At 51.8% G+C, this 20,701-nt stretch overlaps 8 protein-coding genes across 8 annotated transcripts in view; 2 read left to right on the top strand and 6 right to left on the bottom strand.

Moving 5' to 3' along the window:
* Positions 1 to 996: 996 nt before the first annotated feature.
* On the top strand, positions 997 to 2,790 carry A1O3_09769 (uncharacterized protein; the record flags this gene model as incomplete). The annotated part of the gene is made up of 4 exons (XM_007739862.1): positions 997 to 1,196; positions 1,283 to 1,819; positions 1,940 to 2,235; positions 2,297 to 2,790. 4 exons carry the CDS (start codon positions 997 to 999, stop codon positions 2,788 to 2,790), a joined length of 1,527 nt encoding a protein of 508 aa, XP_007738052.1.
* A 2,160-nt stretch (positions 2,791 to 4,950) lies between these two features.
* A1O3_09768 (large subunit ribosomal protein L24e) lies at positions 4,951 to 5,614 on the bottom strand (the record flags this gene model as incomplete). Its single annotated transcript, XM_007739861.1, has 2 exons — positions 4,951 to 5,536; positions 5,610 to 5,614. The coding sequence occupies 2 exons, from the start codon at positions 5,612 to 5,614 to the stop codon at positions 4,951 to 4,953; spliced, it is 591 nt and encodes a 196-aa protein (XP_007738051.1).
* Positions 5,615 to 6,194: 580 nt separating this feature from the next.
* Positions 6,195 to 7,022, bottom strand: A1O3_09767 (uncharacterized protein; the record flags this gene model as incomplete). Its single annotated transcript, XM_007739860.1, has 1 exon — positions 6,195 to 7,022. One exon carries the CDS (start codon positions 7,020 to 7,022, stop codon positions 6,195 to 6,197), a length of 828 nt encoding a protein of 275 aa, XP_007738050.1.
* Positions 7,023 to 8,137: 1,115 nt separating this feature from the next.
* Positions 8,138 to 9,233, top strand: A1O3_09766 (uncharacterized protein; the record flags this gene model as incomplete). Its single annotated transcript, XM_007739859.1, has 3 exons — positions 8,138 to 8,666; positions 8,733 to 9,129; positions 9,191 to 9,233. The coding sequence occupies 3 exons, from the start codon at positions 8,138 to 8,140 to the stop codon at positions 9,231 to 9,233; spliced, it is 969 nt and encodes a 322-aa protein (XP_007738049.1).
* Positions 9,234 to 9,258: 25 nt separating this feature from the next.
* A1O3_09765 (uncharacterized protein) lies at positions 9,259 to 11,502 on the bottom strand (the record flags this gene model as incomplete). The annotated part of the gene is made up of 2 exons (XM_007739858.1): positions 9,259 to 11,141; positions 11,403 to 11,502. The coding sequence occupies 2 exons, from the start codon at positions 11,500 to 11,502 to the stop codon at positions 9,259 to 9,261; spliced, it is 1,983 nt and encodes a 660-aa protein (XP_007738048.1).
* A 3,524-nt stretch (positions 11,503 to 15,026) lies between these two features.
* On the bottom strand, positions 15,027 to 15,551 carry A1O3_09764 (uncharacterized protein; the record flags this gene model as incomplete). The annotated part of the gene is made up of 1 exon (XM_007739857.1): positions 15,027 to 15,551. The coding sequence occupies one exon, from the start codon at positions 15,549 to 15,551 to the stop codon at positions 15,027 to 15,029; it is 525 nt and encodes a 174-aa protein (XP_007738047.1).
* A 908-nt stretch (positions 15,552 to 16,459) lies between these two features.
* A1O3_09763 (uncharacterized protein) lies at positions 16,460 to 17,174 on the bottom strand (the record flags this gene model as incomplete). Its single annotated transcript, XM_007739856.1, has 2 exons — positions 16,460 to 16,686; positions 16,892 to 17,174. The coding sequence occupies 2 exons, from the start codon at positions 17,172 to 17,174 to the stop codon at positions 16,460 to 16,462; spliced, it is 510 nt and encodes a 169-aa protein (XP_007738046.1).
* Positions 17,175 to 20,276: 3,102 nt separating this feature from the next.
* Positions 20,277 to 20,701, bottom strand: part of A1O3_09762 (uncharacterized protein) — a gene marked incomplete at both ends in the record, with an annotated part of 2,797 nt that continues 2,372 nt past the window's right edge. Inside the window, 2 exons of the mRNA XM_007739855.1 lie at positions 20,277 to 20,329; positions 20,352 to 20,686. Coding sequence (XP_007738045.1) covers positions 20,277 to 20,329; positions 20,352 to 20,686 — 388 coding nt within the window. The remainder of the gene's footprint in view (positions 20,330 to 20,351; positions 20,687 to 20,701) is intronic.

The following is a 20,701-nucleotide window of genomic DNA, read 5'->3' as shown; positions in this document are numbered from 1 at the left end:
CATGAGTCAGGGCCAGGGAGGCCGCCTGTTCCAAAGAAGGACATAAAAGGGCCAAAATTGCAGGGTGTCGGCAGAACAGCCGACGATTTCGGAATCCTGCGACACCAATATGGACAATTGATAACAAGGTGGCCGCTGGTGAATGGCAAGTTTGCCTCTTTGACATGTTGTTGCCAACCGCGGGCACCAAGTGAAGAGAGAAGTGAAATGCTGACATGATCCATCATTTTGGGATCACGGGATGTCTGTCGTGGTCCTCTGTTCCACCGTATCTGCTGATATAATATCTTATTAATATCTGCACTTAAGATCCACCTACTCTGCCGAAGACCGGCCCGGAAATCCACCTCCAGCCTCCAGGAGGGCCGAAGTTTATCTCCAGAGTCCAGCTTCTGCTCCTAATGTAACGACGACTAGTCACCACGGTTGATATCAAGTCATCGCACATCCCCGCTTGGGGAATGGTGCTTCCATCGGAGTAGTTTGTTGTTTTCGTCAAAAGTGTCCCTCGCTTCAGGGTAGCATTGCCATCGCGTGGCTACTAACGCGCATGATCCAGTCAGATTCGCTGCACATTAGGCCCGTTCTGACCACTGGCCGTTCTGACCACTGGCCGGCCCCCTCATGATGAGTCCAGTACAATCTCGCGGGGATCGGCAACCTCTTTTGGATGCTCGACCAGATAACGAGCGACCACGAAGATATGGTGGTAAGCTGCTCCAATAGCACTCGTCTCATGCCTGAGCATGATCCATGGTCCATGATCCATGATATGGCCACCTTGCCATGGTTGCATGTCCCTACCACCCTGAGGGGTCAAGTCGATGATATGGCCTGATAGAGGCAATCTGACTCGGCTTATCTCCCGATAGCACGGAGATGTATATCAGTTGATCGGTTCCGGGTAAATCCTTGTTGCGTCGACGTGCTCCTTGCCTCCTTCCACAAGATAGTCGCGCGAACTCTATCTCTCTCTCTATCTATCTATCTCTGACAATGGGGAACCCAGACACGGACAAAGATGTCGAAAACAACAAGGATCCGGCTGCCATGATAGCCACTGCCTCGATCGATGATATCGATGCTGAAGCACGGATTGCCACGGATGAAGAACATGGTCATTCTTTTTGGGAAGCCGTCAGGCTGTACCCCACGGCTGTTGGATGGTCCATGTTCTTCTCGCTTGGGGTGATTATGTAGGTGGCAGGGCGGTCGCATCTACCTGCTACCCGTGAACAACTTGAGACCAAGACCAGAACTGACCTGACATCTCGGCACGCAGGTGTGCTTTCGATCCCCAGTTGCTAGGCCAGCTCTATGCGACCCCGGCGTTCCAGCGAGACTTTGGCTATCTCTACGACGGCAACTGGATCATCTCGGCTCCTTGGCAGACAGGCCTAAGTATGGGCAGTCCGATTGGGCAGGTCGTAGGGGCATTTTTTGCGGCTTTCCCAATGGAGTGGTACGGGCGGAAGAAGACGTTTGGCGCATGTGTCATCCTCACCACCGGCTGTGTCTTCATCCAGTTCTTCGCCCGCTCACTTCCAGTCCTCCTGGTGGGAGAGCTGCTGGGTGGCCTTGTCCTAGGGACCTACGCGGTCATCGCTCCGGCATACGCGTCGGAGGTGTGCCCTCTGGCGCTCCGCGGTGTCCTCACATCTTGCACCAACATCTGTTTCGTCACTGGCCAGTTGATAGCCAACGGCGTGATTGCGGGAACCCATGTACTTGACAGCCACTGGGCTTATAGTGCGGCTTTCTGTGCGCAATGGATCTGGCCCTTGGTCATCCTCATCGGCCTACCGTTTGCTCCAGAGAGGTAAGGAAGGATGGAGCGACGCTGATATCTTGCTTCCTTTTCATTTTCATTTTATTGCCATTTCGTTGTCGTTTTCATTGTCGTTGCCATTTCGTTGTCGTTCACTGACACTTCCTTCAGTCCGTGGTGGCTCCAGCGACGAGGCCGGTTCGAGGATGCCGAAAAGGCTCTGAAGCGACTCGCTTCATCGAATGTCGACGTCAAGCCCACACTCGCCATGATCATCGAGACCGACCGGCTCGAGAGAGAAATGGAGTCCGGCACGACGTACTGGGACTGCTTCAACAAGATCAACCGACGGCGCACCGAGATTGCTATAGGGGTGTACACGATCCAAGTGCTCTCGGGAATCTATCTAGTTGGCTATGCCACTTATTTCTTCACACGCAAGTCCCAGTCCCCAGTCCCGGTCCTGAGTCCGATCTCGCAAATCGCGTTCTTCAGATCTAGTAGTACTGACACCCCATCGCCATCTAGTTGCCGGGCTACCGACCGACCAAGCATTCAACATGGGCGTCGGCTTCCTCGCCGTCGGGTTCGTGGGGACCTGCCTGTCGTGGGTGCTGCTGATTTACTTTGGTCGACGAACAATCTACAATTGGGGGCTTGGCTTGTTGGCGGTGCTCCAGATCCTCATCGGCATCCTCGATTGCGCGCCCAACTATGACAACCGGCCGGCCATCTCGTGGGCCCAGAGCGTCTTGATGCTCGTTTGGAATTTCTTCTACGATCTTTCCATCGGCCCCGTCTGTTTCGTGCTCCTCTGCGAAGTCTCGGCCACCCGGCTCCGCGGCAAGACCATTGCCCTAGCCACGGCCGTCCAAGCCCTCGCCGGCATTGTCATGACCGTGGCCATTCCCTACATGATCAATGCCGACCAAGCCAACATGCGCGGAAAGCTGGGCTTCTTCTTTGGGGGTCTGGCCATCTTGTGTCTTGTCTGGTCTTACTTCCGAGTTCCAGAATTGTAAGTTTGTTCTTTCCTTTGACTAAGTCGTGTCGTGTCACATATGCGCGCATGATGCCCTTACCCTTGTCTTTGTGCTGTCTTGCGTGGTACTAGTACCAGGGGGTTGGACCCTGCCCTTGAGCTGGTACTAGGAATTTGGACCCTACCCTTGCCATTGTCCTTGTGTTATCTTGTCTAGTACTAGGGATTCAGATCCTGCCCTTGTCCTTGTCTGGTCTTAGGGATTCAGACCCTGCCCCTGGCCCTTGGCTGGTCTTAGGGATTCAGACCCTGCCCCTGGCCCTTGGCTGGTACTGGGGATTCGGACCCTACCCTTATCCTTGTGCTGTCTTGTCTAGTACTGGTCCCGGAGAATCGAAATAATACTAACAATGCCATCCACGCAACAGGAAAGGAAGAACCTACCAAGAAGTCGACATCATGTTCGAGCGTGGGCTCAAGACGAAAGAATTCAAGGACTATGTGGTGACGAGGTGAATGTGAATGTGAATATGAATGAATGAATGGCTGGCTGGCTGCCCGAGTCTATGGAAAGTGCTATTGAATCTCGGCGGAGATGTGTGGTTTTGTTGCTGTCTCATCTCTGATCTCTTGGTCTGGTCATACATTCCGTCTCTTGTCTCTTGGTTTGGCTTAGAGTGTCAATCTATGCCATCCATGCCATGCCATATCGGTCAAGAATCCCAATCCCAATCCCAATCAACCCGATAGAATAGTCTCTACTAGGGGATCTCTGTAGCTTCTCTTCTCGGCATGGCATACCTATATCCCAACTCTTCTCTCACCTTGTTACCCCTATAACCAGCTCTTCTCAGCTTGTTACCCCCATATCCCAACCCACTATGTTTCCCCTACTCCCCAACTCCTCTCTCACCTTGTTATACCTATATCCCAGCCCACCCTTGCAGTCTACCCAGCAAAGCAAACCATCACTTTTCTTTTCCTTTCTTTTCTAAAGATTTTCGAAAGCCTGATGATCAGATCACTACAGGGCGGTTCCTCTACTCTGTACTCTGTGAATGGATTTGTGCTATACCGGTTCCGACTCTCTAACCAACCTACCAACCTGACCAATCTGCAACTGACCAACCTGCAACTGACCAACCTGACCAACCTGCAACTGACCATGGACGGACATTTCGAACAGAATCGCAGTGAGTGAGCGAGTGAGCGAACTAGAGAGACAAACAGACTATCGAATATCATATAGTATGGTGTTCTGTGCTGTGCTGTGCTGTGCTGTGCTATGCTGTGCTGTGCTGTTACAGTCGGTGAACTCATGTGGCTTGTGATAGAGATACAGATACAGACACATACACATATACATACATAGCACAGTCTCGGATTAGCGCAGTGCCAGTCAGTGGTCGTCAGGTAGAGACAATCGTCACTCCTAGCCTCGGAGGGAATGATGGGATGGGATGGGACGAAAAGTAGACCCAATTTATTGACGAGACGAAAAGTACAGTAGACCCAGATTGATTCTTAGATCATGGATTGGATCGGATCATGGACGGGCGAGGCAGTAGAGTTTCAACGTGTCGACTAATCTGTGACATTATACGGGGCAGGACAAAGATAGGTAGGCTTGGGATGGGCTGAATGCATGTACTCGTACCATCTCATCTGTCCAGTCGATTCGGGGACCTATGAAATGAGATGGAATATTCTGTACATGTCATGAGATGCTTGGGAGTAGGGAGTAGGGCGTTGTTCTAGTTGGAAAAAAAAAGAAAAGAAAGATCGGCAGCCAGAGAGGGCCCAGCAAGGCAACATTGGATATCTTCAATTCTGGTCCGCTGACATCCAGTAAAATGTCGTGGCGTTTCCCACTGGATTCTGCTGCTTCTGGTAGAACGAATGGGATTGCCGATATCAAAACATGATGAAAACATGGTCGAAATAACAAAATAGAAGACTGGCAAAACATAATGCAAACATGGTCAAACCGACGAAATAGAAGCCTGCCAAAACATGATGGAAACATGGTCGAACCAACGGAATAGATCAGATCAGATCACATCAATTAGACCAGGTAAGCAAACCCGATCAAAGACATTTATATTCCCATTTTATGACACTGAAACTCCCAAAACACCGGGTATCGTGACAACATCATAACGGCTCATGAGAATCCGAATCCAGTTCAGCCAACCAGCAATCAATCCAGATCCATGTCCTCTTCGGTGCCGCCACCGACGAGCATCTTCCTCTTGCTCTTCTGTCTGGGTCTCTCCTCGCCCATGACTCTAGACCTCTCCATCTCCTTCTTGACCAACTCGACCACCGGCTCCATCTCGGCCCGGGCGGCCTCGAGATCGCCGAGTTCCTTGCGGATGAGATGCTCTCCTTGCGCGATGACCTTGAGGTCCTGCCGTCTCTTGGCCTCGCGCTGGGCCTTGCCGCTGAGCCTTCTCCTCGTGTACACGCGCTCGCGCCTGGATCGGATTTCCTCGATCCTCTCGATCGCCTTCATCGTGGCAGCCACCAGGTTGCGGTCGTACTTGACGGGTACGTTGCGTCGCTTGGCGAATTGTGACAGCAGCAGGTTTTGGTCGACAATCATCTCCTTGCCACGCAGCGCGCGCGACGTCTTGGTCCACTTGAGTTTGCGCGGCTGTCGCTTCATCTTGAAGTTTTTGTGGCATTTCGACCGGCAGAATCGGAACACTTTGGCATCGTTCCGCACGAACGTGATGCCTTTGGACGGGTAGACCGGGCGAGAACAGAGATGGCAGGTTTCGATCCTAGCCTCGTGTTAGACCGTCTTGAACCCACACAGTAAGTCATGGGGGGCGGTGCTGGGAATGTTAGACGAACCTCATGGTGGATGTGAATGTTGCGTGAAGTCGTAAAGGCCGAGGGCGTGCACTGTATACAGCTCAGAGATACTGGCTGAAGACGACGACGTAGTCAAGGTATGTGCCGATTGTGGTACATACAAGCCCGTGGCAGTCCAGTTCAGTTGGCTGAGAGAGTCTTGCCGGGCCTTTGAAAAGTTGTACCAGAGTCTGCAGTCTGTATAGCGACTGAAGGCGCTTCGAGTTCTCGAAAATTCTTGCCAAGACTTAAATTTAAGGCGGGTCTGCATCTTCCGTTTAGGGACGAGAGCGACGCCGCCCTTGCGAACCCCCAACTCGCGCGAGCTAACCCTAACCCTAAGGGGTTTTCCGATTATCGCTTCTTTCCTCTCTCTAATTACTCCGTAGATCTCTATATTAACGCTTGACGATTGCAATTATCCTTCTACAACCCCGACAATTACTGGTGGAGAGCTAGACCGTTAAAGCTGAATTTTAGCGAAACTCTACGAAAAACACAAGCCACTTGACGGGACGATTATCCTGTGATGACCGCGAAGGCTGCTGGAAAGCAATATCAATGCCTCCATGACTTCCAGGTTGCCTACAGCTTCCCCTTGGTTTCCAACGACGACTTCTCTCTTTTCTCATCTTTCTCATCTTTCTCATCATCCCTCGCCTCCTTGATCGCCCTAACGCCATCTATCCTAGCCTGTAGCTCCCAAAGAAGGCCTTGGCTCCACTGTCGTGATTGAAGCTCGTCCGCCAACGTCAGGTCAGGCTTCAGCTGATCCCAGGACCTCTCAGAGAAGCGTCTTAGAGGGCCGAGGGCATTGATTTCGTCGTGATTCCAGCCTTCTCTCAGCATACCCTCGAACAAGATCCCGTCGAAATCATCATCAAGAGCTGAGAGGCAGTGGGGACAGGCCCATTGTTGAATATCTGGATCGTTCTCATGTTTGCGGAGACACGGTCCGGAGTGGGAGTCGGGTGGAGAGGAAGAGGTGGCTTTGGCCGTGAGATCCGTTGGTGCCAAAGATGGTGCCGCCGAGTCGGACAGACCTTCCCTAGCACCTCTCTCCCTCTCCTCCATGCTGTCCTCTTTCTCTGCAGCCCTGGCGTGATGAAGCCCTCGGGTGGCATCGATCCGAGCCTGTAGCTCATATATACAATTGAATTGGAAAGCGCGACGCTGGGGGTTCGTCGACATGGTTGGATCGGGTGCCAACTCGGCCATGGTTCGCTTTGCGAAACGCCGCACTGGCTCGACGGCCTGGATTTCGCATGCAGTCCAGCCTTCGCGACGCATTACTCTACGAAGAGTGGTGTCGAAGTTGAGGTTGATGTTTTCCGAGCAGCTTGAACAGAGCCATTGGGCGTGCTTTGCGTCGGCGAGGAACTTGCAACTGTGAAGTGGCATCTCGGGATCCATGGTAGGTGGAGTGGTCGGGGAAGCGCTTGATCGGATGGCTGGTCCGTGGGTTACCTCAATGCTGACTCCTGAGGGTGCGAGTTGCGGCCGACAACTACAGAGAGTGTCGATTCAGAATGATTCTGACGAGCAACAAGTGCGAGAATCTGACAAGCACTGAGTGCGAGATTCAGTTGAAGATTAACTTGATGTCGATAGGAAAAGCTTGACGGGCTATTGTGGGAGAATCGCATACTCTTATACCTGGTTCGCCTGTGCAGAGTCCAGTCAAGCTGTGTGCAGGTGGCAACCTAATGCATCTCTTTGACAAGTCCTACCTGGTAAATTTGGACTGGTATTGTACCGTCATGTATCGACGCCGCCCTACACTCAACCTCTGGGACAATAGACAATAGACAATAGACAATAGACAATAGACATCGGTACGAGTGCGAGTGCGTCAGACCTTTGATTGCCTGATGCTAATGTTAATGGTAATGGCCGCGGTTTCAATGCTAATGACCTCAGACCTCAGATGACACCCCCTTCTTTGTTGTTCGATAATGGCTAATGGCTAATGGCCCGCCCCAGAAGGGAACACACTTCATGGCCTGTTGACCCGACCAAGGGGTAGTTGGGGTAGAAATTGGGCTTGGGCTCAGGCCTCTTTGGGGTGAAAATGCCCTGACAAATCTACCCAGGCATCCTCCACCTAGGATCCAAGTGTCAAGACAACGATGACTCTAGGCAGACAAGGGACCGGTGGCAATATTGACAAGATGCAGCCGCAATATTAATAATGAACCCGACTCGACCTCAGGTGCATACTCCGTACACAGAGGAACACTGCCAGACGAGTAGGGGGGCCCGCAATTTCTACCCCAATTGACGACCATTTCCAATCCGTCCTCGTCCTCTGAAATGGTCGAGAAGACCAGCTAAGCATACGTGTATATATATGGGTGGCGGGCGAGTTCACTGAAGATATTCACTTGTAAAGAGATTGCTCAATCTTAGAGTCTTCCTTTTCTTTCAATAGTGCAACTTTCACGTCCACATTCGATCGAAAAAGTACATCTCCTGGCATTCATCCTCTGCGGACAAGGCCTCTGAAACTGTCAACAAAGAACAAGAAAATGTCCACGCACACGGTGTTCCGCCTGGCCTCGCGCGACGGCTTCGACGGGCTCAAGGCGTTTCAGGAGCCCATGTCCAGGCCTGGTCGGGGTGAAGTACTCGTCAAGGTGCGCAGCGTAGGGCTAAACTATCGGGATATCGCCATCGCGACGTCAAATTACCCCCTACCGGTCAAAGACCTCGTCGTTCCATGCTCGGACATGGCGGGCGAGGTGGTGCAGGTGGGTGACGACGTCGTGAGTGGCGGCGGCGCCGACGAAGTGGCTGTGGGAGACGCCGTCGTCACACCGGCGAGCTTCGTGTTGCTGTATGGCCCGACCAAGGGTCACCTCGACACGCTGGGCGGAGGCCGGGACGGCGTGCTGCGCGAGTACTTCGTGGTGCCGGCGCATGCCGTCATCAAAATCCCGCAATCGTCGTCCCACAGTCTCACCGACTGGGCGGCCATGACAACCACAGGGGCGACGGTGTGGAATGCATTTTACGGTCATACGCCCTTGAAGCCGGGCCAGACTGTATTGGTGCAAGGTATGTTGCCCCCCACCCCCCGACAACATCCCGGCTTGGGAGATCTCCGACTCACCATCCGTATAGGCACCGGCGGGGTCGCTCTCACAGCGTTGATTTTCGCCAAAGCAGCCGGCGCCACCGTCATTGTCACATCGTCCAGTGACGACAAGTTGGATTATGTCAAGGCCAAGTATGGCGCCGACTTCACCATCAACTACAAGACGCACCCCCGCTGGGCCGCTGAGGTGCAGCGCATTACCAACGGCCGAGGCGCCGACCACGTCGTCGACGTCGGCGGCGCGGGGACCATCGAGCAGAGCCTCGAGGCGGTGGCCTGGGGAGGCATCGTGTCCAACATTGGCTTTTTGGCCGGCGTGCCCGAAGGTCAAATGCCCAACGTAGCTTTAATGACCCTGGTCAAAGGTTCCACGCTCCGCGGCATCTTGAGCGGGTCGAAGCAGCAACTGGAAGAGGCCGTGAGGTTTATGGCCGGGCTCAACGTGCCCATACCCGTGGACAGGACATTCGGCTTCGACCGGGAGGAGATCCTGGCCGCCTTTGAGTACGTCGCTTCCGGCAAGATGATCGGCAAGGTCTGCGTCAATCTGGATTAGATAGGGCTTGTAGACGACATATCGCTCAGGTGCTTGAGCCCGGCGGCAATGAAATCGTCCACGTCGAGAGCGTGGGAAAACTGGAAGATGCGGGCCCAGAGCTGAACCACGGTAGTAGCCATGCGTTGAACGCGCGAGGCGTCGTCGTCCTCGACGACCGCCAGTGTGTCGGATAGAAATGTTTCCTTGATGACTTCGGCAATGATGTGGAGAAGTTTCTGTTCGGCCTGCCGGAGTTTCTCAATGCTGCCGCAAGATCGCACCGTGGCCGCCATCGTCTCCAGCCAGCGTTGGAGTAGTAGGGCGCACTCGAGGCTGCATAACGAGTGCTCAATGGTCCAAAATGGCTGTCGGGCGCGGGTGATCAGCTCAATGCCCAGGCGCACCGGGACCGCGAGGGCGTGCACGGCGTGCAAGACGGCGCGATCGAGGTGTGGCAACCGCTGAGTGGGATAATGCCTATCGTTGCCCACCAGGCACCGCAGGTCTCGCCTGAGTAGACCTCGATTTGGAATTGGACCGTCCGAACTCAACCAGATATAGGCGTGTCGGAGCAAGGAGGCAGCGGTGAACCCGAGCGGGCCCTTGGGCGACAGCGGGTCGAGCGTTGACTCGTGCGTAAGCTCCCAGGATCGCTGCCAAGTGCGCAGGGCCGTCTCTAAGGCCTTGCGGGTCTCGCACCCCAACGAGCTTCCCGTCGAGCCGTGGCGGTCGACGTAGATCTGCTGCAAAAGGCCGTGGATGAGGAGATAGTTGGAGAATGAAGATACACCCGCGTTGGCGTCGCCATCGCAAAGAGACTGGAGCTCGACCTTGAACGGCCGATCGACTTGTTCACCCCCGCCGCCGCACTGGTGCCATTGAATCGCGTTGGTCGCTTTCCACAATTCGGCGGAGCTGGGTAACATGATGCCCACCTCCTGGTTCAAGATCAATGGGGGCGTGTCGAAAGCGATGGTATGCAGGTTGAACAGTACGTACGCGGCGTACAAGGATCTTCGCCTTTCTTCGACCGTGACCCAGGATGACCAGTCCGCCTGCTGCTGCTGCAACGGCGCCGGATCGAGCTCGGAGGTTCCGTTCACTCGCGCCAGCGTGGCCAACTGACCGGCCATGGACAAGGCGTCTGGGAGGATCTTCAGGTCGGACCATGAAGCAAAAGAAATCAGCAATGCGAACGTCTGTATCTTGGCGACATCGATTCGTCTGTCGAGAATTGAATGGTTCTTTCCGGACAGCAAATCAGACGACAACTGCAAGTCCTCACGACGTGTGTTCTCGAACAAGATCGCCTTGGCCATATAGTACAACTCGAAACATTTTGGAGAATCGAACCGAGTCTGTGCACCAAGGGCCGCAGCAGCCAACACCAACTCGACGTCCTTTCGCTCCACCGAGAAGGTGGCAGCGTGGACGAAGGGAAGATGCTCCTGGACACATCTGAAGTAGGCTTCCAGATTCCGGGCCAATGTGTTTCTGGACGGCAAGGCACAGCCGGAGGGGAGGACTTCCGAGTAAGCCTGAACCCGCTGACAAAAGCTTTCGTAGCCAAGACCGGTGATGGACCATGGTACGGGACCGGGGAGGGAGGCCGTGCTCTCAGCCTGATCGTCGTGATTTGGGTCCTCGTCAGCTGTGCTTGCTGCCGTGGCATCCAGCGATGGCAGGCCAGACGTAAACCGAGAGAAACTGCTCGTGAGGGAAGGTTGGGGGTTGCTTCGCAGCGGTGGATCGGCGAGCGACATGTCGGTGTCGAAGAGCATGGCTGGAAGCATGTCATGCGTGATGAAATCGGGATCCCAGAAGAGGTCTGGATCTCCTACACCCAGGTCGGTTGTGTCATGATGGGGGAATGGCTGCACCACCTGGTCCTCCTCCCCTGGTGGCGGTAGAACGGGAGGGCCTGACGGGTGCCACACCCGGATATGGCGCATAAGAAGGTCCCTGCACGGGCGTTAGTAACATGCTCGTAATATTGACTATCGACGACGCGGTTTGTCCGCTGTCTGCTTACCGTCTCGTAAAGGTCTGGCCGCAGTCACAGGGAAACGGCCTCTCTTGCGTGTCTGCAAGGTGTCAGAAGATGAACATAACCGTGTTGTGTAGAAAGCAGAGTCAGAAATGAGTTTGGGTTTCTTACGCCTGCTGCGCTCATGCCTGAGCAAATGTTCCTGCCTCTTGAACTGCCGGCCACAGTGCCGGCATGGCGCAACAACCACTTTGGGTCTGCCGCGAGGCATTGTTTTTCGATGATTGTCGTATCCGGTCAGAAGGCATTGCGGCGTCAAGGCTGGTAGGTGGCCTCAGTAGAACCGGATGAACGCTGGGCAGCCAGGGCCGTGGCTGCATTTAGGTGCGACATTCCTTCACTATACAACTTCAAGAACATGGCCACGTCGCCAGAGTATGGCAGAAATCAGAACCGGGGGGCATGAAGTGATATTGGGGGGTGGATGGTAGGAAGGATGATGATAAAGCATCAAAGCAGACAAGACAAACGGGAACGGAGCAGTACAGGAACCATATTGGGTCTTGGCGCCAAGTCCGGGTATAGTACAGTACTAATACAGATAGGGATACATGTACTACTAAGTACTAGGATGGATCAGTATGCTAGATGCCTCCTCAGGTCTACGCGGGTTGCTGTGGGTTGCATGGCTAATTCACAGCATGTCTTGACCCTCTCAACGGAGCTCTACCATTTGGTGCTTGCCCAAGTCTTTAGCAAAGGTCGGAGCTCTATTGGTCCGCTGAACCCCCTAGCCTGCAGCCTGCTTGCACTCCTTGCTTCAGCCTCGTCCACTCTTCGTCAGCGACTTGGCTCGAATACCATGCCATGCGGCGTGCGCACCTTGAGAGCCAGACAGCCTGCAACTCACGTAATGCTCGTTCAACGAGCCCACAGCCAATGCGTTGGCGCATACGACGCAACAGAGATTCGATCAATTCAATATCCTGGTCGTCGTTGATTGCGCAGCCAAAAACCAACATGGGCCACACGCCAAGAAAACTGCGCGTCCAATTCTTGTGCATGCTCGGCCGGCGAAGGATGCCTGGAGCGCGCACCAGCTGCCAGCTTGTCGGCAGTGGAGCAGGCGGCGGCGAAGGTAGAGCTTGCCGGGGTCGCTTCATCCATGACGGTGCTGCCTTGTGTGGGTCCGAGTGCGAGCGTGGGTGCCACATGCGCAGGTTGGAGATGCGGCAACCATGGCGAGAGTAGACATGCAGGTCCGACTGTATCTCGCCTAGCTCCACCGTCCAGTCCAGCAGTAGAGATGCAGCCAGTGCGTACAAAGCCACCGCTTCGGAATACGGATACCATTGTTGCGTCGTCGATGTTGGCGATTGCTGATGGCCAGATGCGTCGACATCGATCGCCGCCGTTTCCCAGTATTTCATCTCGCTCTTCGATTTCGAACACACCTCAGGACCTGTGTGTGCAGGTGAGCTGCACAAATGGATCACGTCCGGGATCAGTCAATAGAGTGGCAGAGGGATGCCCATCGCGACGGTGGTCATGTTCGTTGTGTGTTCCGGGAGGCGGAGTTGAGTGCGTCTATCAGAGAGGAAGCTATCGATCTAGTTAGCAATAGGGCCGTTGAGTCCCCGTTTCCGAATGTTATGTATTAGACGGTCCTTATTGATATTATCAAAGGAGCCGGCGACGTCTAAAAATAGGGCGCTTATATATTTTCCTTGTCTCGATGCTCTATATACTCTTTCTATAAGCAGGTGGAGAGCTATATCGCATAAGAGGCCTTTACGAGCGCCTAGATGGCCTGCCGGGAGTTTTCAGAGGCTCTCGGCCGCGAAGGCGATCCGTTCTGCGATGATGGATTCTATTGATTTACCTATAGTGCTGAGCAAAGCGATTGGTCGGTAGGCCTTTGGTTAGGAGTAGTTATCTTTACCAGGTTTCTTGAGGGAGACGGTGAGGCTTTCCCGGAAATGTCCTAGGTAGTAGCTATATTGGAGGCTTGCGTTGAAGAGGTGTAGTAGCATTAGTGTGGCTTGTCCCGCGTGGGTCTTGAGTATGTGGTTGGGGATGTTATCCGGGCCTGGAGCCTTGTGGCCCGGGACTTTTTCGAGGGTTCTTCGGACTTCAGTGTGGTTGATTGGTGGTTGGTCTATGCTGGGTTCCTGATAGACCTCTTGTCCCATTTCTTGGTAGAAGTGGAGAAGGTTATTTGTTGGGATGTTATCTCTCCTGATACCTAGGGGTACAGGGAAGAACTTTTTCCAGAGCTGGTGTGCCTTCTCCTCTAGTTTTGTTGCGAATGTGCCATCGTGCCGTTGAAGATGGGGGGTGTATGCTCGGTAGGGGCTCTGGCGGCCTTTTACCCATTTTACGAGTTTCTAAGTCTGTTTTGTGTCCCCTGAGGCTGCGGAGACGGCATCGCAGAATCTCCATCTCTTATAGTACCTCATCTTCCTCTTCTTGGTGTTTGATTGTCGGATTACTTCGGCGCGGTTCTCAGGTGTCTGGTTTCCGTCATACTTCCTCTGGGCCCTTTTGGCGTCCTTGATGGCTTCAGCTACTTCCCTTGGGAGGCCGGGTTGGGTCCATCTTGTGATCTTCTTAACGGGGACAGCCGCGTCGATGGCGAGGGTGAAAGCGTTGGTAATGTTCTGTGTATATTAGTCGATGCCTCTATGGTCTTCTAGTCTAGTGTTAGGTGGTGGTAGATATTCCAGGAGCACCTGTCGAGCGATTTCATGATTGGCATCTTCCCATAGGCGATGTTTGACAATTAGGGCGTCCTCAATATTGATGTTAAAGAGGGTTTCAATTGGGAAGTGGTTAGAGGAGAATTTCAGGCCCCGGCGGAGTCGGCAGCTTAGTGTCTGTTCTGCGAGGCCGGGGCTGGCTAGTATCAGGTCGATCGCGCTCCGGGCCTCGTTGCTGGCGCTGATATATGTTATAGTTCCCGGCTCGACTAGGCTTTCCAGGTTGAAGGTGTCTATTAGGTAGAGTAGGTCGTCTGCCTGGGTGCTGGGGTTGACTGAGGGGCCTCCCCACAGGGGGTGACGGGTATTGAAATCGCCCATAATGAGATAGCTATGATAATCGGATCCTTCGGGCTTAAGGGCAAGGCTGTCCGAGAGTGTTTGCATGACAGAGGTAGAGACAGGGCCTGGTTCCTGATACACACTGTGAATGTCCACGGTGGTATAGAAGAGTACCTTCGTAGGGTCTCACCTATCATAGATCCTCTGGGTGAAGGTGAGTGTTGTGTGGTCTGCTGAATGCCATTTGATCGTCCAATGCCTTGGGGAGATCCTCTTGCTAATGTAGAAGCAGACTCTGGGTCTCTCATTGTCGACTTCTGCTTGCTCCGGGTAGATTGCATGAAAAAGTTGTTTTACTGGGCTGTGAACGTTATTTGGGATTTTCTGGAACAATAGTGGCTCTTGGATTGTAATCTAATCGTATCGTCTTGCCTGTGGGTCGTGTAGGAGAGGGGTGATCACCCCGTGCGTCTGTTTGTTCACGTGGAAAGAGAGTCCTGTGAGGTATTGTTTGCTGCACGAGAGTGGTGCTTGTTTGGGGTCCACCGTTGGTGTCGTTTGATTGCGCTGAGGCGGGCTTGCTTGAGTGTCTTCTAAGGTAGAAGATCCTCCCTGGCTATGGTTCTCGGGGCGTGCCTGAGATTGTAGTCGCCATCTTCGCCTTTTCGTGGGGACTTGAGGGTCGTCCTGTGGTCGCTTCCTGCTTGCTGTTGGCATCTTTTAGTTGGGTACTCTCTTGTTAGGTGCCTTCTAGTTAAGAAGGGTTGGTCGTGTGAGTGTCACCAGGGCAGGGTCTCTCTGGTGTTGGTGATCGGGGAGCGAACGGGTTGAAGATGGTGTTGTCCTCTGGCTGGCTGTTAGGAATAGTGTCGTAAGAGGATTGGGATTCGTCTGAGGAGAGCTGCGACTGCGGTAGTTGCTGGTAGTCCACCAAGATTGTTGACGTCTCTTCCGTTATAGATGGCGACGGAGTAGATGATGGTATTCTTTGGTGAGGGGAGTCAAAACCAAAGGTGGGTGTTGTATGCCGAGCTCCTATTGGTGTGGGTGTTGGTCCCACTTTACCCCACGCCGTGTGTTTGGCTCGTTTAGTTCTCGTCAGTGACGCCTCCTCTGCCTCAATAAGTTTGGCTGTTCTCTTGAATGGACGCTTTCCCGGGGCTCTTTGCAACGTAGGTTTCGGATGGGAGCTATCAGTGCTAGAAGTGTTCTTGGGAGGTCCTCTCCTTGTAGGCTTCCTTGCGGGGGAGTTGGTGTTCTGTCCGTGTAGCGCTGACATTGTGGATTTGATTTGTTCTGCAAGGGGGCGGATCGAGGCTGCCACTGTCTCCTTGATAGCCTTCTGTTTTTCTAGGTCTGTTTGAGTCCTGAAGGTTTCGGCTGGGGTGTTTCCAGAGATGTTTCCAGAGGTGTTTCCAAGGATGTCTCCAGGGGTTTCCAAGGGGGTCGTGAGGGGTAAGGGTTGGGAAGTCTGAATATCATTTTCGGGGTCTAGTGCATGCCCCGAGTCGTGTCGTTCTTCAGTCTCACCTTCCTAAGGGTCCATGGGAGTCCCCTTGAATATCACCTCTGCCTGCGCCTGTTGCCCGTTAGCGGATTCCTGGGTGTCTAAATTAGCCCCCTGGGTGCCTAAATTGGCTCCCTTTATATGTTTTAGTACTAGTTGGAGTGCCTGAGTGGGCTTCGGCTCCGGCCAGTATCTTTTAATGTTCGGGTTGCTATCCAGCATGAGGATTTGCTCTATACGGGCGTGTTCGGCCTGCATGAGGCGGCAATCTCTGGTCTAGGGACTGTGCGGCCCTTTGCAGTTTGCGCATATACGGACGTTTGATAGATAGGTACAGTTCTTGTGGCTATGTCTCGTTCTAGAGCATTTTCTACATCGTTGGGGGGACGTGCATGATGATGCTATGTGACTAAAGCGCCAGTATTCATAGCATTGCCGGACGCGTCTATTGCGAACTCTTATCACGTAGGAGTGTGGTTCCCCGTCGAGGACCAGGCCGTGTTTAATGCATTCGTACGCCTGTCGAGCTTCTAGGAATTCAAGGACAATAGAGGTGATCTCTTTATTGTAGCCGTGTCTGGAGAGCCAGTTAATGTGGCGGATATCTATAATGGTCGTCAGTGTGTTCAGTCTGATAGCATTTTCTGCAATAATGGGTTGGATAATCTGTTGGCTCGCCTCTAGTTTCTAATAGCGCCGAGCGCTTTCGTGCGTATCGTGTTCACGACAATACCGTATGTGTGCTGGTAGATGAATGCCTGTTCCCGGAGGGTTTTGATCCATTCGGCAGCGTAGAGAGCCAGGGCGTTGACATCGTCCTCGGTATGTGCTGTGATCTCTAGGTCGCCGCTTTTTAGTTGTCGTACGGCAGCGATGGTGATCTCGTTGATGGTCTCATTTTTCGATCCTTTTTATTGCCGAGTTTACTCTCCCTGTGATGTGCCCGATCGTGTTCCTTCTGAAGCCGAGGATGACGCCTGGCTCGAGTCTGACCACGAGTGTCCGGGGGTCTCTAAAGTTGGTGCGGTCTTCGACAGGGTGGGAGGAAGACAAGGTAGAGGATCGGTAGGGAGAAGCTGTTTTCGAGGGGCTAGATTGTTGTTGTGCTATACTGAGGAGGGCTCTTTGACGTTCGCCCAGCTCCCGACTCTCTTGTTGAATCACTTTGAGGCGTTCAGTGATCTCTTTGTTGTTATATGTGGTGCAGAACTTGTTCTTGAGTTCCTCGAAACTGTCGAGGAGACGAATGTATATCTCGGCTGGTAGCTTGCGGTTGAGTTGCATGCAGGCCTTCAACTGGGCATTCAAATCCTGGTGAAATTGGTGTAGGTGCTCGTACAATGTGTTTGGGTGCTCACTACTGCTCAACGCGGGGAATTTCCCTTTACTCGCCATCCTGCACTGCCGCGGTGAGTTAACTTGCTCGTAATGGGTATTGAAATGTGCAGAATAGGTTAATGAGTAATCCTAAATTGGAGCGAAGATGGTAGCTGTATGTTCTGATGGTAGATTTCAAAATGTGTGTTCTGTACTTGGGGAGTGGTTTACTGGCCTAAGATCCAAACCCTAATAATTACTTTATCGACACCTGCCCGGATATTTTCCCTATCATCTGCCTCGGGACTCAGTGCCTCTTTTATCCCGGCGATAACAGCCTCGCTTCAGAAATACGGACGTATTGCTTTAAAAACACATTCTCGCTAACAAGATACGTCCTAAAACCAACACCTTAATTATCTTGCACCTAGTGTATTCGTCTACCCTCACCCTTACTACCAGGTGACCCGAGTGGAATATCTTAACGCGAGTTATTTTAAAATTCACGCGTTAAATATTTATAATATTATCTATAGCCCCTAAGGTATTAGAGGGAGATAACGAGAAATCTAGGCGAGTATACTTAAATATAGGTAAAGATTTAAACTTTAGATACCATAAGATATATATATACTTAGCCGCTATTAGACCAGGGGAAAGCGATAAGGTTCACATTAATATACAGAATCAGTAAATAGTCACTAAGTCCTATACCCTTATAGTTACGCTCTAGTTTACGGCTCGAATACTAACGCAAAAAACCACCTGATACAAGACTAATCCACGACTTTGCAAACCTAGATTCATTACAAGAAGCTTCTTATTAAACACGAGATTAATAATCTAGATTAGAATCTTTAGTAGACCTTTCTCCTAGCTAATTACTAAAGCGGTATATAAAATTACTAGGACACTTTCTAACCGGCGGAGGATATATTTTACCCTAGATACCACGCCGTATAGGTTAGCTCGCGAATTACGTATAAAGAGGAATAAAACTAACTAATTATTCTTCCGACCGAATCTATTCACTCTCGGGATTAGAATTAAAGGTATATATACGGCTATAAGCCTTCACGAGAATATATATATTAATATTATCTAGGTAGCTAAGTTCGAATCCCTTAGTAAAAAGACTCTTACGGCGGCGCGCCAGCCTTTACTACTTTAATTTCTTGTTACTTCTGACCTTATTATTTATTTCTATATATTAGTCTTAGGGCTTTTAATCGTTATTTCACCGTAAAGGACGATCAACAAATATAAATCTTCGCTTATTATTGTCACGGTTGCATACCACAGTTAGCAAGTGACAAGAGTGCAACTGTGGGTCACGTGGCACCACGTGACCATAGAGGCTTGGCAGAGACTTGGCCTAGCCTTGCTGCACACGTGACTGCGAGAGAGCCTCATGCTCGTTGCACTCCTCGCAACTCTTCATAAAACTCTCTATCTTAAAATTCATATCATATTTGGCATACACGTTTACTCGTCGCTGTGCTCCGTGATAATTATACTTTTAATAGGATTACGAGTAGGTTAAGTCTAGTAACAAGACTCTATATTATATTAACGGTCTTATACACTCGACTTCGACTTCGACTTCGGCGGTATTAATAGTGCCTTCGAGCCTTCGTATATTATACCTCTCGTATAATAGTCGCTACTCGCCACAGCTTTTCAAATTTCCCACCACAAGTTGTAGAAGAGGAGCATAAAGTAATTACGGCAACCCCTAACCTAAAAGCGTAGTGTGTTACGATCTGAGCCGACACGCCGGGGCGTGTCCCGTGTTGAGCGCCTCAACATCGTAGGGGTCTTGAAAAGAGGGAAACATCAATGCGGAATGAGTGTATTCTACCAGGCACTCCCTGTGGAGTCCTGGTTCAGGCTCCCATGAGCCTAATGCTCAGAGGTAGAGCGAAGTTGACCATGAAGGTCCTAACTGATATCTGGGAAAGGAGCGTGGCTATATAGTCCTGACTTCCTGTTCTGCTCTGTTGTGCTCCGTGTGCTCTGTACTGAGCACACTGATCACACTGATCATGTCACGTGCTTCCGTTCCATATGGTCGTTATACCTTCCTTGTTGGGTAGTTCCTTGTCGTGTCCTCTGCTGGCGGGGGGTTGACCCTAAAGTCAACCTGATTCGTGACATAGTGCTCGGCATTAAGAACACGGGCCCGCGTTAACTAAAGGAAGATCTCGAAAGGATTAACAGTTATCTAAACACCAAGAGCCGTCAAGTCACCTAATATAATCATTCTTATCGTCTAATAACATTCGCGGCTTTCTTAACGAGCTCTACCGGTAATATAGGTACTAAACAAAGCGATAGGGGAAAACGCTTAGTTACGTGATAAAGTCTTAGTATACGCGCTAAATATCGCGCTCCTACGGTGCCTGCGCACTCACACTGTTTACTTAAAGGTCCCTTGCACCCATTATATTCTAATCACTCCCTACCACCCTTAACACGCCTGCTTAAAACGGTTAAACGCATCCTGCTGGACCTTTATTATTTTCTCCCCCACGGTTACAACTTACGTGCAAAATTGGTGTCCTATTTAGCCTAGTAAAAGATGGGTTTTAGATTAAGTCAGAGTCGGTTGGATATTGCACGCCTTACTATAAATAGTTAAGCGTGACACTGCCATTCAGCTTTAATTACAGTATATGAGAAGATAAAGCATACGACAGAATTATCATTTAAAATGGCCTTGGTAAAGGTTTCCGAGGTCGGCTCCTTCTCCAGTGATCCCGGTTTGGCTGGACCCCTTGAGGTTTTGCGCAAGCTCTCTCTGCGGCAAAGACCTAGGCCAGATACAAAAACAATTAGAAGACCTGCGTACTTTAGAAGCCACGTGCATTGTAAACTAAGATTCTTCATTAGCGTTATTAATTTCAAAGCTATAGATTTACAACCAAATCAAATTAATAAGCTATTTGCCACTCCTACGCTGCTCAAGAGAATAAAAGCACGCTCGCTCAGAGGAGGTGGGCGGGGTGGCGGTTCAGGAGGCGAATTCCATAACCAAAACTCCACCAGAGATATACCCAAATGCCACAATATTCTTATAAATAGCGATAACGCTGGTCCGACGCTCGAAAGGAAGCCAAAGAATATTGTCCTTACCCCGACTTACCCATTGCTCTCCAACAGATATAGAAAGTGGGAGGCTTAGTCGAGGAGCATCTTTGCCTGGGGTAGGATATGCGATATATAATGATCCCCTGTTAGTGTGGAAGAATGTACCATCGTCGGAGAACGAAAGGGTGTGGATGACAGTGTCAACCTCGAGCGTCTGCTTTACCTCTCCCGAGCCGGCGTCCCACAGCCTGACCGTGCTGTCATCAGAGGCCGACGCTAGCAGCTTCCCGTCTGGCGAGAAGGCCACGGTATAGACCCGACCTGAGTGGCCCTCGAGTGTCTGCTTTGCCTCTCCCGAGCCGGCGTCCCACAGCCTGACCGTGCTGTCACCAGAGGCCGACGCCAGTAGCTTCCCGTCTGGCGAGAAGGCCACGGCGTAGACCGGATCTGAGTGGCCCTCGAGCGTCTGCTTTGCCTCTCCCGAGCCGGCGTCCCACAGCCTGACCGTGCTGTCA

The sequence above is a fragment of the Capronia epimyces genome (assembly GCF_000585565.1).
Source record: "Capronia epimyces CBS 606.96 chromosome Unknown aczIQ-supercont1.10, whole genome shotgun sequence".
Classification (NCBI taxonomy): Eukaryota; Fungi; Ascomycota; class Eurotiomycetes; order Chaetothyriales; family Herpotrichiellaceae; genus Capronia; species Capronia epimyces.
Note: the sequence above shows the minus strand (reverse complement) of the source record. Positions and strands in the feature narration are given on the sequence as shown.